This window comes from Rhododendron vialii, chromosome 7a (assembly GCF_030253575.1).
Source record: "Rhododendron vialii isolate Sample 1 chromosome 7a, ASM3025357v1".
Classification (NCBI taxonomy): domain Eukaryota; kingdom Viridiplantae; phylum Streptophyta; class Magnoliopsida; order Ericales; family Ericaceae; genus Rhododendron; species Rhododendron vialii.
The window spans coordinates 7,411,913-7,426,139 of NC_080563.1; the positions used below are offsets into that span (position 1 = coordinate 7,411,913).

General features: G+C 39.7%; 2 protein-coding genes across 2 annotated transcripts; one reads left to right on the forward strand and one right to left on the reverse strand.

Annotated features, from left to right (window-relative positions):
• Positions 1–557: 557 nt before the first annotated feature.
• LOC131334707 (probable glycerol-3-phosphate dehydrogenase [NAD(+)] 1, cytosolic) lies at positions 558–5,893 on the reverse strand. The gene is made up of 6 exons (XM_058369892.1): positions 5,182–5,893; positions 4,368–5,128; positions 3,884–4,105; positions 1,727–1,974; positions 1,071–1,210; positions 558–959 (listed from the first exon to the last, which is right to left on the reverse strand). Exons 2-6 carry the CDS (start codon positions 5,026–5,028, stop codon positions 839–841), a joined length of 1,392 nt encoding a protein of 463 aa, XP_058225875.1. The 5' UTR covers positions 5,029–5,128; positions 5,182–5,893; the 3' UTR covers positions 558–838.
• Positions 5,894–10,450: 4,557 nt separating this feature from the next.
• On the forward strand, positions 10,451–12,360 carry LOC131334708 (7-deoxyloganetin glucosyltransferase-like). Its single transcript, XM_058369893.1, has 2 exons — positions 10,451–11,122; positions 11,214–12,360. The coding sequence occupies exons 1-2, from the start codon at positions 10,615–10,617 to the stop codon at positions 12,149–12,151; spliced, it is 1,446 nt and encodes a 481-aa protein (XP_058225876.1). The 5' UTR covers positions 10,451–10,614; the 3' UTR covers positions 12,152–12,360.
• Positions 12,361–14,227: the final 1,867 nt, after the last annotated feature.

A 14,227-nucleotide genomic window follows, 5' to 3' on the forward strand; every position in this document is an offset into this window, starting at 1 on the left:
CAACATGCATTCCATTTGGCATGATTTGCTGCATCTTCTAGGATTCACTCTGAAGTCGATATAACCTATCCCTTCGACAACAGATAGTCTTCTCAAGTGAATCTTTTTGCTTTGGGAGTTGCTCTCTTTGTTTATGCTCGTTGTATTCTGTTATCTAGCTTGTAATTTCTTAGTTTTGTAATCTTTTCTTTGTTGATTGGGGCTGTAATATGTTATCTCATGTATTGACTATTATCTATTACTCCGTATCTATGAAATTCTTTTTTTGATGCCAAAAAAAAAAAAAAAAGGGAGCGAGACGATCAATTTTTTTTTGCTATTCTTTGTCATGGATTCTATATGATGTATTTCAGGAGGACGACGCAGCATTAAATTATTTCCAGATACAATTCAAATAGTATCTATATTTCAGTATGAATTTTTAAAATGCACTTTGGAATAACTTCAATTCTAAGTTCAAGTTTTTCTCTAATGCAAAACACTTTCTACCAATTAATTTCACTTATCTTTCCTCTACCCTTTTCCGCCACAAATTCATGATCCAAACAAAGCCTACGGGATCAATCTTTTCGTTATATAATCTCCATAAGTGTGAAGAAACTTACATTGATCCTGCAATCAAAGGCACTGTAATCAAACAATCAAAACAAATAAGTTGAAAAAACAAACGAATATTTCCAATATAACCATACAACACAACTTCCGCCGGCTTCTTCAGAGCATGCTACAACAAAACCTTGTTACATAAGGTACCTAGTGGTTCCCAAAGGTTTGATTCGCCCATGCTTTCATCCAAAGGTTGTAGTCAAAGGAGGCACAGAACTATGGGCCATTGACACTACTGCCCAAGAAGTGAAGGTCTGTAGAACACATGACTCTGCGCTATCTCAATCCGTTCGCGTGGATCATGCATGGTTTCATCTCTCAGTGCTTGAAGTATGGCCTCTGTTGGAAGCTCCCTGAGAATTCATGCATATTCCAGGTCAAGAGAGAGAGAGAGAGAGAGAGAGAGAGAGAGAGAGAGAGAGAGAGAGAGAGAGAGAGAGATATGTGCAGTTAGTTATGTATACCTTGTAATTAATGTTCTGTATAGTGTCTTCAAGAGGGGGCAAAGCTCAACTGGAGCAACGGGCTTCTTTTCTTCAGGATGTAGCACACTTATATGGGACTGACTTAGCAGTTCATAAAATGCTTTCACAGCTGAGACTCCCTGTAATAAAGGCAAGGAAAACTTAGCATTGGGGACATGCGAGACAGATTGATCAGACGTAAGTGAACCAGAAAGACTCTGTAAAACAGAAATCTCTACTATATCTCAATGGCAGAAATTGTTCAAATCCAGTAACCTAGAATTTCGCAGCACATCACTAGTTGATCAAATTCCAAAGGCAAGATAGTCACGCAGTTCTTTTCACTTGAATATGAAAGCTAAATGCATAACAAACATGTTCATAGGCAGCATTAGATATTTTTTCCTTTTAGACACTTGACAACATCCCGCCAAGTTAAATGAGAACCACGCATCAAAAATTCTCTTTAGAAATATCCTGATACTTGCCAGAAGCTCAAGTAATAAACAACTGAAGGGCAAGCAAATGTTGCAATGGATTTGGAAGGAGCTCATGATATTTTATCTCCTTGAACTTCCAGTTTGAGTTCAAGCATTTTCAGACTCAACGACTTCAACCATTCAAATAAGAAATTCCTTTTCTAATCAAGTGTTTACCTGAATCATCCCCTTTCCCTTGATGCTGTCACCCATATCTAGACTCAGCTCCCCTTTGGCCAACTTCTGGCCGTACCATGCATTACGACCTTTCAATAGGGTTACATAAGTGTCCGCCAACAAGGGACCTGCAAGCTTCTCTGGTTCTTCGGCCAAGAGATGAGTAATAAATATCATCTCTGATGTACAGAGAGCAAAGTATACAGATTGGCTGGTGGCACTTTCTTTAGTCAGAGCTGCTATCATACCTGTGATATCAAACTCCGGAACATCAATGCAAAGGTTCCAAGCTGAGACTCAGAATCGATTTGATAGATGAATATAACAAATAATACAACAGTACAAGACATCAAAACGAAGGAAAACATTTGTTTTTATGTCACAAGTACAAGACAGTATCTAAGATGCCATAAGAATTCCAGGTAATCCACCTCTTGGTGAAACGAGTCCATAACCAAAAGAATGGAGACAATAAGCTATATTTGAACAAGTTTACAAATACCTGTAGACTTCAGCTACACATTCTGAATCCTCAAAATACATATGAAGTGTTCCAGACTAAAACATACTCTCAATTCTTCCATGAAGCACACTTCAGTTTGATTGCTGCCTATGACATTTATATTGTGCCTCAAAAGGTTTTCCATGTTAAATTAGCGTCATTGTTTTACAATACGCAATGGTCTGTGTGTGTTATATACACACATCAAAATATCGGGAATTGGAACCGGAAAAGTGCTCCCAAATACGGCTACCAATCAAGATTCGGGGAAAAAACATATGAAATATGTAATATGTAGTGGGCCAATTAATACAGCTCAGTTAGGTCAGGTGGCTCAACAGCCAGACCAGGCTAACTGGACTCAATCGATTGGGCTGGACTGAAGGAACAGGCTGGACCCCAAGGTTCGGGTCGTAAGATTCAACTATGGCACGGGCCGGAGAACTGGATCCAAACCGCGTAACTCGGAGGTTGTTGTGTCTTATCAAGTCCAACTGTTATGACCCGGGGATTTACATATGCCGACTTGGCCATGTGCACCTAGCTGTATGGCTCCATACTTCACGACTGACGTAGCCAGAACGGTTACTGCTCTTGCAAACTCGGGAAGCATCTCATGCACGTGAACAGTAACCGCCTCGCCCCGTCATATGTGACGCCAGCCAGAGCAGTTACCTCACATGCCAGACACGTGCATACTTGGAGAGCAAGTCTTGCGGCTCTATGTAAGGGATAAAAGATCAACCCTAGAGGGTATGCTGTTCCTCTCAACCCTAAATGCTCAGTGCTTTCCTCTCCACTCGCAATCACTTATGTAACCATCGGAGTGCCTTGCCGGTCGACTCTGACCGGCTTGGGCACTAACGGTGGGTGTTGCTTGTGCAGGTTGAGACGACGGAGTTAGGCCAACCCATTCTCAGAACCAGAGGCTCAGTTGAGGTCCTAGATTGGAATCACAACCCCACAAAATAATAAAAGAGAATTCTTGAAACGAACACATTTAGACTTCCAGTTGATCATATGTGTTTTTTCGTTGAAGATCAGAAAAGGCAGAAGCACTGCATGGCTGAACAAGATCTAGATTAGAAAATTAGCTCAACGAGAAACGAGCTAGGATAGAAAGGATCACCTTAGTTACTTAGCGCCCTTCTTGTGTGTGCTTTCTTGTCGTATACATAGATGTAACTGCTACTATAAGGAAGGAGAACTCCCGACACTCTTTTGCTATTAGCTTTTATTTCTATTGAATTCACACTGAGGCTATCCTGAGATCGTAGATATTTGGTTCAAACAAGGAAAAATCTTTAAAGCCAAACAATTATTAGGTTAATGTGGGTTACACGGGCATTTATGTCCATGAATGAAATTTGATGAGATGACTAGCAACACATTATCCATAAAGAAAAAACACCCCATGCATAAAATGGTGCTACTCAATTTTCAAACGAATTTACACAGCCGGTCATCTCAAGCATCAAACGTCAACCGTGAAACACTTGTCTATTACTTGGAGTCCAAACTGTTCTCGTGTATGGGCAGAATAGATTATACGGCCACAAGTACAACAATACATGAACTTTGTTGTTATGCAGAAAAATGACATATCATGTAGTGCTCAACATTTATCGGTCAATAAAGTGGAGTGTGGATCTTACCAGCTCCAATAGCATACACATTTTTTAAGCCTCCCATAACTTCATGAGTGACAAGATCACCATTATCCCACACAATAAAATGGGGCTGCCTCAGAAATTTTGCTAATGGTTTCCTCCATTTTTCAGCTCCACATATCCGTGCGTTAGCATATTCCTTGTTGTAAATCTCTGATGCAATGTTGGGTCCCCCAAGATACAGAATATTCTCAACGGGAACTCCAGCTGCAAATGATTAAATTTTAGGACAAGGAGATAACAGTTCATTTACTACAGAAACAAAAGGATGCATAACATGGAATATCAAAATAAGGCAGAAATATTAAAGTTCCCACCGTAGTTAGCTAAAGATATCCATTACGACATAACAAAGACCACAAGTTGATGCAGGAGAAAAATGGTCACAGTTCTAGCAAAGAATGCAATGACATATAGAGTGGAAAGAGAAAGAAGGAGAAAGAGAAAGAAGGAGAAAGTGAGGTCTTACTCGCCCGGTTGATCATTTGAGTGGGTGTTATAATGCGTGGTTCGGGCTCCAATTCAGCCTCTATACCTTTTGCCAAAGAAATGATCACTGGCGCTGTAATTCTCTCCTTCCAATACCTACTAATTTCTTGAAACACCTCACGAGTTTCCGTTGATGGCAACCCATTTATAACAACATCCGCATCCCACACAGCCTCCTGCAAGTTGGTGACCACCTTTAAAGGGCAAAGTGGTGTGTCAATCATGTTCAAGCAAAACCCATCTTTCAAAATCTCATCTGCATGGAGTGTCCGATCACCTAATCTTGCTTCCACATACTTCAAGTACGCGCATCGCCTAATCAGTCTCCTCAACACATCTTCCCTTGAGTTTATAACCTCAAATAAGTGCTCAGCTGTTGCTTTATCCACAGATCTCCCGGCTCTTCTCCATATCCTTATCTGAACCTTCTCGCGAAGGTGACCATAACTATCTTGTAGCAGGGCTAAGAAAACACTACCCCAAGCACCCGCCCCAACCCCAACAATCCTCAATGGATCGCCGTCCGCTTTCCCCAAAAGGCATCGAAGCTCGTCTAGCTTCTCTTCTGTGTGCCCATTTGAGTTTTGAATAGACCCGTTTGGGAGCACACTGTTTGTCATTGCCTCAGAATTTTCAACCATCTTCCTCAGTTACAACCAACTTCAATTATTCGCCTAAACTTCAAACTCCTTATCAGCAATCAATTTATGCTTAGAAGAGCCCAACGATAGGTTCTTCAGCCTCCGTAACCCACAACCAGAATCAGCTAATTGCCCACCCAAATATCAAGAAACTATGATTTGCTTGCAAGTTGCAACTTATTCACCGAAATCTTAAAACTTGCTCCAATGAGGTTATCAACCCCAATTGACTCCAAATAGTTTCCCCTCCTTCAATTCGAGAAAATGACAACAACAATAAGAAGGCGTTTCAGAACATTGGGTTTTCCACCTTCACTCAATTAATCAGCATCGGTCAAAAAAACAGATGTGAACAATGAAAGGAAGATTCAAAGGCACCAAAGTTTGAAAACTCCGTCAATGAAATCGGGTAAGCTACCCCACCAAACTTGTCATAATCCTAAAAGCAGCTAAGATATAGATGGGAAATTGAAACAACCTTCGTTTGTCGGCCACTGATTTTGGATATTTGTTGGTTTGCGCCTCTGTGTCGGCCGAAAGCTTCGAGGCTTACACGCTGTTGTGATGAAAGCGAAATGAAAATACTCGAGCGAGAAAGAGAAAAGACTGGATTTGGGCAACTGGGTTTTTGAGGGAATTGATCAAAGTATCGGTGTGGGCGTGATGGGTTTTAGAGAGAGGAGAGAGGGGGTGGGCTTCGAGATCGTCTTGATTTTGTTTCCACGAAAGAGCAAAGAAGGTCTCTCGAATAAACGGACGCCAATGGCGTCATTCGCCAACGCGGCAGATGCATGCGGGGGTTTACCGCTGATGATAACGGCAGATACTTTCGGGGGTTATTTGATTTGCTGGAACTAGAGACGTTGGATCAGGATCTGGATCATAATTGGACATTCCTCGTCTGTTTCTCATTAGTATTTGTTTTAGTCCCATGATTACGGAACAGGGACCGGTTGGATTACAATTAAAGATTAAATTATTTAGATTACAATTAAAGATTAAATTATTTACGCCGTTGGAATAAATATTTATTTATTTCAAATTAATTACATTGCGTTATATCGCAGTGTTCTAATAATTGAGATCCACTATTATTTTAGTGATATGATACAATATAATTGATTTAAAAAAAAATTAAATATTTACACTATATATAATTTATTCTCTTATAAGGCCATCCACAGTGGTATAATCAAAAGCAAATTATTTTTAAAGTTAACAATGTTAGTGTAAAAAATAGCTCACAATGGTATAATCAAACTTAGCAACATTCTTAGAAATAATCAAATTTTGGGCTTTGGATAACCAAAACTAACAACCTTTTTCAATAATCAAAATTTGTGGATCCCACACCATACAAGTTAATTGGTTCCAAAATTGTATACACGCATGTTTCAAATGGTATTTTCTTCTTCGTCTACTCTATATCTCATTCTCTTTAACCACAAACTGTTTATCTTTCTTTCCCTCCAAAAATGAAGCTCATATCTTTTCGATCATTTACAATTCAACTAATTGTCGCCGGATTAAGGTATATTACTTTTTTTTTCCGTTTCTATTTTATTCTTTTTTCGATCCTCTCTCTGTGATTGAGTACATGAAGAACCTTGCATTCTTTTCCAAATTCAAGAACATATCTGATTTATTTATTTATTTATTGAGTACATGATTTTTTTTTCCAAATTTATAATATGAGGGAAATTTTTCCCAAAATTAAGGAAGGTATGTAAACGATATATTTTTGCCAAAAAAAAAAACGTAATGGAGGGAAGTGATCAATGGTGGAAAATATAAGGAGAGATTGAAATTGTAGTGAACCCCTTATTTTGGTTATGAATTAGAAGTGACCATTGTGGACCTCAACATTGATAAGCTTAACAACCTCTTAAATGGATAATCAAAAGCTGATGTGTCAACTTTTGGTTATCCATTTTTAATTATACCACTGTGGATGGCCTAAGTATCCTATGTGAGGATTAACTAAAACTAGGAGAAGGTGTGGTATTAAACTGTCACATTCTAATTAGGGATGGCAACGCAACGGATTTTGCCATACGTAGCAAAAGTATAGTTAAAGTGAGGTGGGCTATAGTCCATGTGAACTTAAAAGAAATTTTTTTTATGTATAATTTTAGCCCATCCAATTTTATTTTGAAACCCAACCCATTCCAACAAGCCATTTTAGCCCAGGCCCACTCTCTTTCTCTATGAACAGTTCTACAATCTCTCTCGCGACTTCTGCTCCAGGCCAACAAGGGAAAATGACGGCTAATGACATGTTTTGATAATTAATATCCGTCAAGGACATTTTCAACATTAACAATTGTTCTTAGCATGTCCTTGGAGGATATTAATTATTAAAACACGTCTTGTGCCGTCATTTTCCCCAAAATATATAAACCCTCCGTCCCCTTTTTAAAGTCCAATATTCTATTTTGGACTATCTCTTAATAAATGTCCATTTTGTAAAGTTAGTGGGTAAAAGTTGGTACATTTTTCATTTTGCCCCTAAAAGTAGATTATATTTTTAAAAAGTTAGTGAGTAAAAGAGTAATGATGATATCTCCATAGAGGGTAAGTAGGGAAAGTTGAGGTAAAAGTTGATAAAAAAAGTGTAATGATGATGTTTTCTTAATAAGTTAGAGTTACGAAGCGTGACACTTAAAAATGGACGGAGGGAGTAATGTTTTTTGGTATAGTAGAGGATATACAAGGATGAATAGAGAAAATGTTAGGGTATAGGGTAAAATCATAGATTTTATAGCATGCGTGAACTACTCATACTTGAATCTAACAGTTCTTTTGATTCCTCCCCGGCGGATCTCAGGGAACAAAACACTGGACAGTCTGGATCGGAGTAGCGGATCCAAATCCATTTGGAGGGGAACAGAGCATCGTGTTAAAGCATTTTGGGGCAGGTTCGGGACAAGTAACAGGGCGGGGTAATATCATCCCGAACCATACCTGATTCGATCGGATTTTTGTTATTTCTCTCTAACCTACCTACTCTGAAATTCGAAAATTTGACGAAAACCTACCCCAATCGGGGCGGGCGGGATCGGAATGGTTCCAGTTGCCACCCTCCGAATTATCTCCCTTCTCATTCAACGGTCAAAAGTAATCTCATCATCATTATTCCATCTTAATATCACCCTCATGAGCGGAGAAAGTAGACACAAGTGGGGTCACTTGACCTCACCCAAACTTTTTAAAATTTGTATTATTGATATAGGTTTGTGATAGGAATTTGTAAATTTGACCCCTTTAAATTGGTATATTGCCCAAACATTCTACCCACATTATTTTATTAATGAAAAAAACAAGAAAATCTACAACACAAATCTTTAGGAATTGATACTGCGATTGAAAGAGGATCAATGGATAAATAATGTATTGCTTATGTACACAATGAAAAGGACTTTTTTAATAATACATCAAGTGGTTCCATCATTTACATGTAAGATTGTGTAATTAGATTCTATCATGGTAGTGACCAGATGATCAAATGACAGAAAATTCGTTAAATTAGACCCCTACAAGTAACAATACATACAGCGATACAGGGTGATTTAGTTTTATTACTTCTTTTTATGACTCTAGTTGTTCGAGTCACTTTACGACTTTACGTGCATTTTGACTAATCTCTGGAGACTAATCTTACTGTACACTAGCTAAAAACTAAATTAAAGTTGAAGCAAACCCCATATAAATTGGCCCGTATGTGTTAGTTTTAGTACCGCAAAGAGTATTGTGGCTGCTAGATTACGAGGCAGGATTCTCTGTGCCAAAAATCTTTGTGTCTCTGTGCCAGGAGATTTTCTAGCCGTTGGATTTAAAACATAAAAAACATCACACAATTCAACGGCCGGAAAATCTTTCGGCACAGAGGTACAGGGATTTTCGGGACAAAGAAGATCGGACCCCGCTACATTACAGCTCGTAACTAACGATACAAAATGATGGCTACATGATTGCATTCCACCAACCCCGGTCAATTTGGTGCTTATCTTACCTTATTTATCAAGGATTGTGGTCCGTTTCGCATGAAGTTAGATGAAAGGATCTAAAATGCTTAAGATAGACTTGCAGGCCTGTGGCAATGACATTATCGTATTTTACCCTTAAGATTCTCTTCTGTAATACTGTGGTGACCTAAGCCACATAATGCACGGCTCGATGCGAGTGTGGGAGCACGACTGCGCAAGCGTGAAAACGTTTTGTAAAAACCTCAGAAGCAACTAAAATTCGCGAGTGAGAAGATTGAGAGCGCAAGCGTAAAACGAGGATTGAGAGCGGGAGCGAATGCTATTTTGAAGGATTTTGTGACTAAGGTGATTAGCACACCATTTACCTGTCGGAAGGATACATAACTTGATTGGTGATAATTAGACCAATTGGAATGATCTTTAAGTCAATCGACGAGCATGAGTTCCACAGTATAAATTGAAATCTTGGAAAGGTACAAATCGATATCTTGAAAAGTCCGTATTAGATTGATAGCTATCCAAAACCATGAATTGTCATCAATTTGCAACTAATATACTTTTCATTGCAACTCCGAAGCTTGGCCAGGTGGTGAAGGCCATGAATTTAAAAATTCGCTCCTTTTTGAGGATCGAACTTCTTGCGTGTTATCAACTTTTATGGCACTATTAACCTCAAGTGGTTGAATTTAGCTTCCTCCTGGTTCGCGGTTTGAAACCTCCAGCCTAAGTTGGCCAGTGTCATAAATTTTCAAAATAACAGCATCTTGATTTGGGGGTTTTGAAAAGCTTCCTTGTTCCTTTTGGGAGTGTTCATTTCTTATGCGTAGAAGCACTTCTAGTATGTTCACTTTACTAGCTTTGCGCTGAAGTGGCTAAACTCTTGTCGTTCAGGGCATCGTTAAACCAGCGACCACGGCTCACACACCCGCGCCATGACCATGTGAGCGTGCGGGTTGTTCGGCTGCAATGTTAGAAAAGGGACACAGTAATGCGCCATAAATTGATTTTCTCTTCCTGATTTTCGCAAGATACTCCATCAAACTCCAACCAGAAGGCCAGCTTTCCAATAGCCTGTCATACGGGTACTTTGCCTCCTCGAATTCGCAGGGACAAAATTGAATCAATTGATCCCTTATCGACATTGGAATGAGCTGATTTTTTGTTGGTACTCTTGAAACAATATTTTAAACAAATTGAATGACTTTTAATCGTTAGTGTGGGACCCCGAAATAGATCACACACAATCTGGTGTACGTTTCGTATATACGAGAGTTGGGCTATTTTTTGGGTCCTAAAACGGTCGCCCAAGGCCGGCACTGAGATTCCCTGAAGAGTGGACTAAAAATGAGTGAGACCATAAAACTAATATTTGAATTAAAAGGGTCACCTCACATGACCAAAGACGAGTACTAAACTACTATTGGATCAATCAACAAATTAATCAAGTAAATATCTATATAGATTATAGAATACTAAAACTCAGCCTGAGCCAGGATATAAATGCACAACTAACGTGCTATCGAAACTAAAACGAGGGAAACATTCCTTTGTGCTGCACTCGAGTAGCTAGCTAGCAAGGAATAGGAGTGAGAAAACAGCTATGGCTTCTTCTTCAACAGTGAGCAGAATGAATCCTAACAAGCCTCATGTCATGTGCATCCCTTACCCAATTCAAGACCACATCAAGCCAATGCTTAAACTGGCAAACATTCTCCACTCATTCGGCTTCCGTATCACCTTTGTCAACACAGAGTTTAGTCACAACAACTTGCTCAAATCTGGGGCCCTCGAATCCATTGCCAACCTCCGCAACTTCCGCTTTGAAACCATCCCCGCCATCCTCCCTCCTCCGGCCTCCACCACCACCACCCGGGACTACTACCACTTGCTTTGTCAGTCTGCCCGGGAAAAATTCTTGCCACCACTGCACCATCTCATTACGAGACTGAACTGGTGCAAGACGGTGAGTTGTATCGTATCAGATGGTTTGATGCCTTTCAACATTATGATTGCAAGAGAACTGGGGATCCCTGGCTATCTCCTTTGGGTTCCAAATGCTTGTGCCTTCTTGGGATACCTCCGAGAAAAAGGTCTAATGCCGCCTAAAGGTAAATCCCATTGAACACCACAAAACATGTGTATCTTGTGAATGAGTTGCATCTATTTCAAGCTAGCTAACAATTTTGAACTGATTTACAGATGAGCAACTGGACATGGTTCTAGATTCGACCTCCGTATTGAAAAACATCCGTCTGAGTGACATCCCACATGCTAAGCTATACGAGAATGGCTTACCCGAGGGAGAAGCAGAGGAGGCTTTCCAAGCTTCGGGTATCATCTTCGAAACATTCGAAGCTCTGGAACATGATGTTTTCGATGCAATCAAGCCAATGTTTCAACATGTGTACGCCGTTGGCCCCCTCCAAATGCTGCTCAACTTGGATTCCACTGGCACCAGTGATCATCTTGAATCATTTTCCTTCAATCAACATGGGGACGAAATCCATTGCTTGAAATGGCTAGACTCCATGGAACCCAATTCAGTTGTATACATAAGCTTTGGTGATCTCGCGGTCTTTACCCCGCGACAACTATGTGAGTTTGCCTGGGGCATTTGCAATAGCAACCAGCCATTTCTTTGGATGATTACACCAGATTTTGCCAAGGGCCAATTGGCAACTCTGCCACTTGAGTTCTTGGAAAAGACTAAAGAAAGGGGTCTGATAGCCACATGGTGCCCCCAGGAGCAACTTCTTGCCCACCCTTCAGTGGGAGTGTTCGTGAGTCATTTTGGGACTAGCTCAATGCTTGAGAGCATTTGTGCTGGTGTGCCCATGATCGGTTGGCCGTATTTTGGTCATGACCATCAAGTGACCTGTCGGTACAGCTGTAACCGATGGGGTATCAGGATGAAGATCAACGAGGATATGGAGAGGGAAGAAGTGGAAAGCCTAGTTCGCGAGTTGATGGAGGGAGACGAGGGTAAAGCGATGAAGAGGAAGGCGATGGAGTGGAAGAAACTAGCAATTGAGGCCAACAGTAAAGGTGGGTCATCGGCGAAAAATTTCAACAACCTTTTGAAGGCATTATCACGATCACAAAACTTCATGGGTCATCAGATTCTCAGCTCCTTATAATAAGTTTGGTAGGTTAGGTTAGACAATGTTACGGTTCTTTTCTTTTCCTGTCGTGCTATGAACTGCTCAATGAGGTTGGTCTCCAGAGGATTAATGGAGGTACACGTAAACTGGCCACCCTAAAACATCAAAAGGTTAGGTTAGTCAGTGATATGTATCCCTATAATTCTGAGTAATGAGTGTTCTTAATTTATTAGTCAGTTTGAATTGTTCTTTGACTACTCGTAAGTATAGTTTCTGGTGCTCTTATTGGCAATAAAATGAAATTGTCTCATTGTTGATGAAGGGCATCTAAAATGATTAAATGAACAGCAACCAACACAGCCCAAACCGGAAACCGGTTCAGTTTTTGGATTATTGAATTGGTATAACTTTGCATTTTCAAATAAAAGAATCTATACTTCAGCTTGTACATGATAAAATTACCATTCCAGCATACCTCAATTGTTAGTATGTCATCATAATCCCATGGGGTTGCACCGGTGGTCAAGGCCTGAGATTTAGAGGTTTACTCTTTCCTATATTTCCTGTTTGAAATCTCTTTGTGTTATCAACTCTTGTTGGATTAGTTCATACGGAGGTTTGTCGCGGTTTTAAATAGGCTACTCACAAGTGGACGGTGAAATTAGACTCAGGAATTAGTCTAGGTTCACATCAGCAAAATTTGAGTTTAGGAGTATATAACTTGGTATACTCGATAATTGCATAAACCCCGATAGAGTTGACCAAAAATGAGGGAAAGAAAACTAAACTAATGGTAACAAGCAGAGGGTTCACATCGCATGACCAAGGATTGAGAACTAATTCTTGGACCGGAAAAAATGTTAAGAAAATATATACTCTGTAAAAAAAGGGAGTGATTTTTGCACTTCTCAAATTGTTAACCGCACTCTCAAGGGGTGTTGGGAGTGCGAAAATCAACTCCATATTGATTTTCGCACTCTCCTTGGGAGTGGTTAACAATTGAGGAGTGAGAAAATGACTAAAAAAACTAAAAATCAGTCCAAGATAAATTTAGCCTTTGTCGCGAAAACGTACTTTAGCCTTTGTCGCGCCGATGATCATTAAATCGATCTCCCTTCGGCCAACTTTTCATAAATAAAACTTTATTATTTTAATTGTTCGTTTGCATCGTCTTTCAATATAGTAAAAACCTTATTTATCATTGTATAATTGGTCTTAATCTGATTTAAAAGGAGAGCGATACGAACGTTTTACTGAAATAATTTGATTTTCGACCAATTGAGGGTAAAATGGTCATGTATTTTGATGTAGAAATTATTTTTCAACGAAACCAATTCGGTAGGAAAAGTTGATTGACCAAGCTTTCTAACGGTTCAAACCACACGCAAATTGGAGTTCGGGAGTGTCCGGGGCACGTCCACAAAGTTTGGTATGTTTTACGCCATTAATGCGCCTCAGGCGCAATCCTATTCACCCAGGCGCCGTTCAATGCGCCCTAGGCGCATCATGAACATGCCCAACAAGTCCAACTTTGCGAACTTGCTCTGGACACTCCCGAACTCCAATTCGCGCGTGGTTTGAACCATTAGAAAGCTTGTCCAATTTAGTTTCTAGAAGAAGTAGTTCCTTTTAAAAATCATTTGTACATCAAAATAAGTGACCATTTTACCCTTGATGGGTCAAAATATTATTCAACCCGGTAAAACGCATGTATGTTTCTCATTTTAAATTGGATCAAGACCCTTTGTATATCAATAAATAGTGTTTCTAAAGCACTAACGGATGGCTGAATCCAATCATAAATGTAATTGCATTTCGTTCATGAAAACTGGGTAGAAACAAGACAACTAAAAAAATCGTCAAAGCCTCTAAGGCTGAAACAAGTTTTACGTTTCATTTGGTAATCAAATTCCTAATTCTAAGGTATTTCTACTTTGCTAAAGTGTTTCTCAGTGTTCATAGAGTATCCACACTTCATCAAAGCGTAGAAAGAACCGTTTCATCATCGACACTTCAGGAAGTCTTTGCTACCCCTTGAGTTCCCTTTGTTATGCTTTTCAGCACTGTAATTCCTTTCTTCTTTTTGTTTTGGTTTGGGCCTTGTCTTGTACA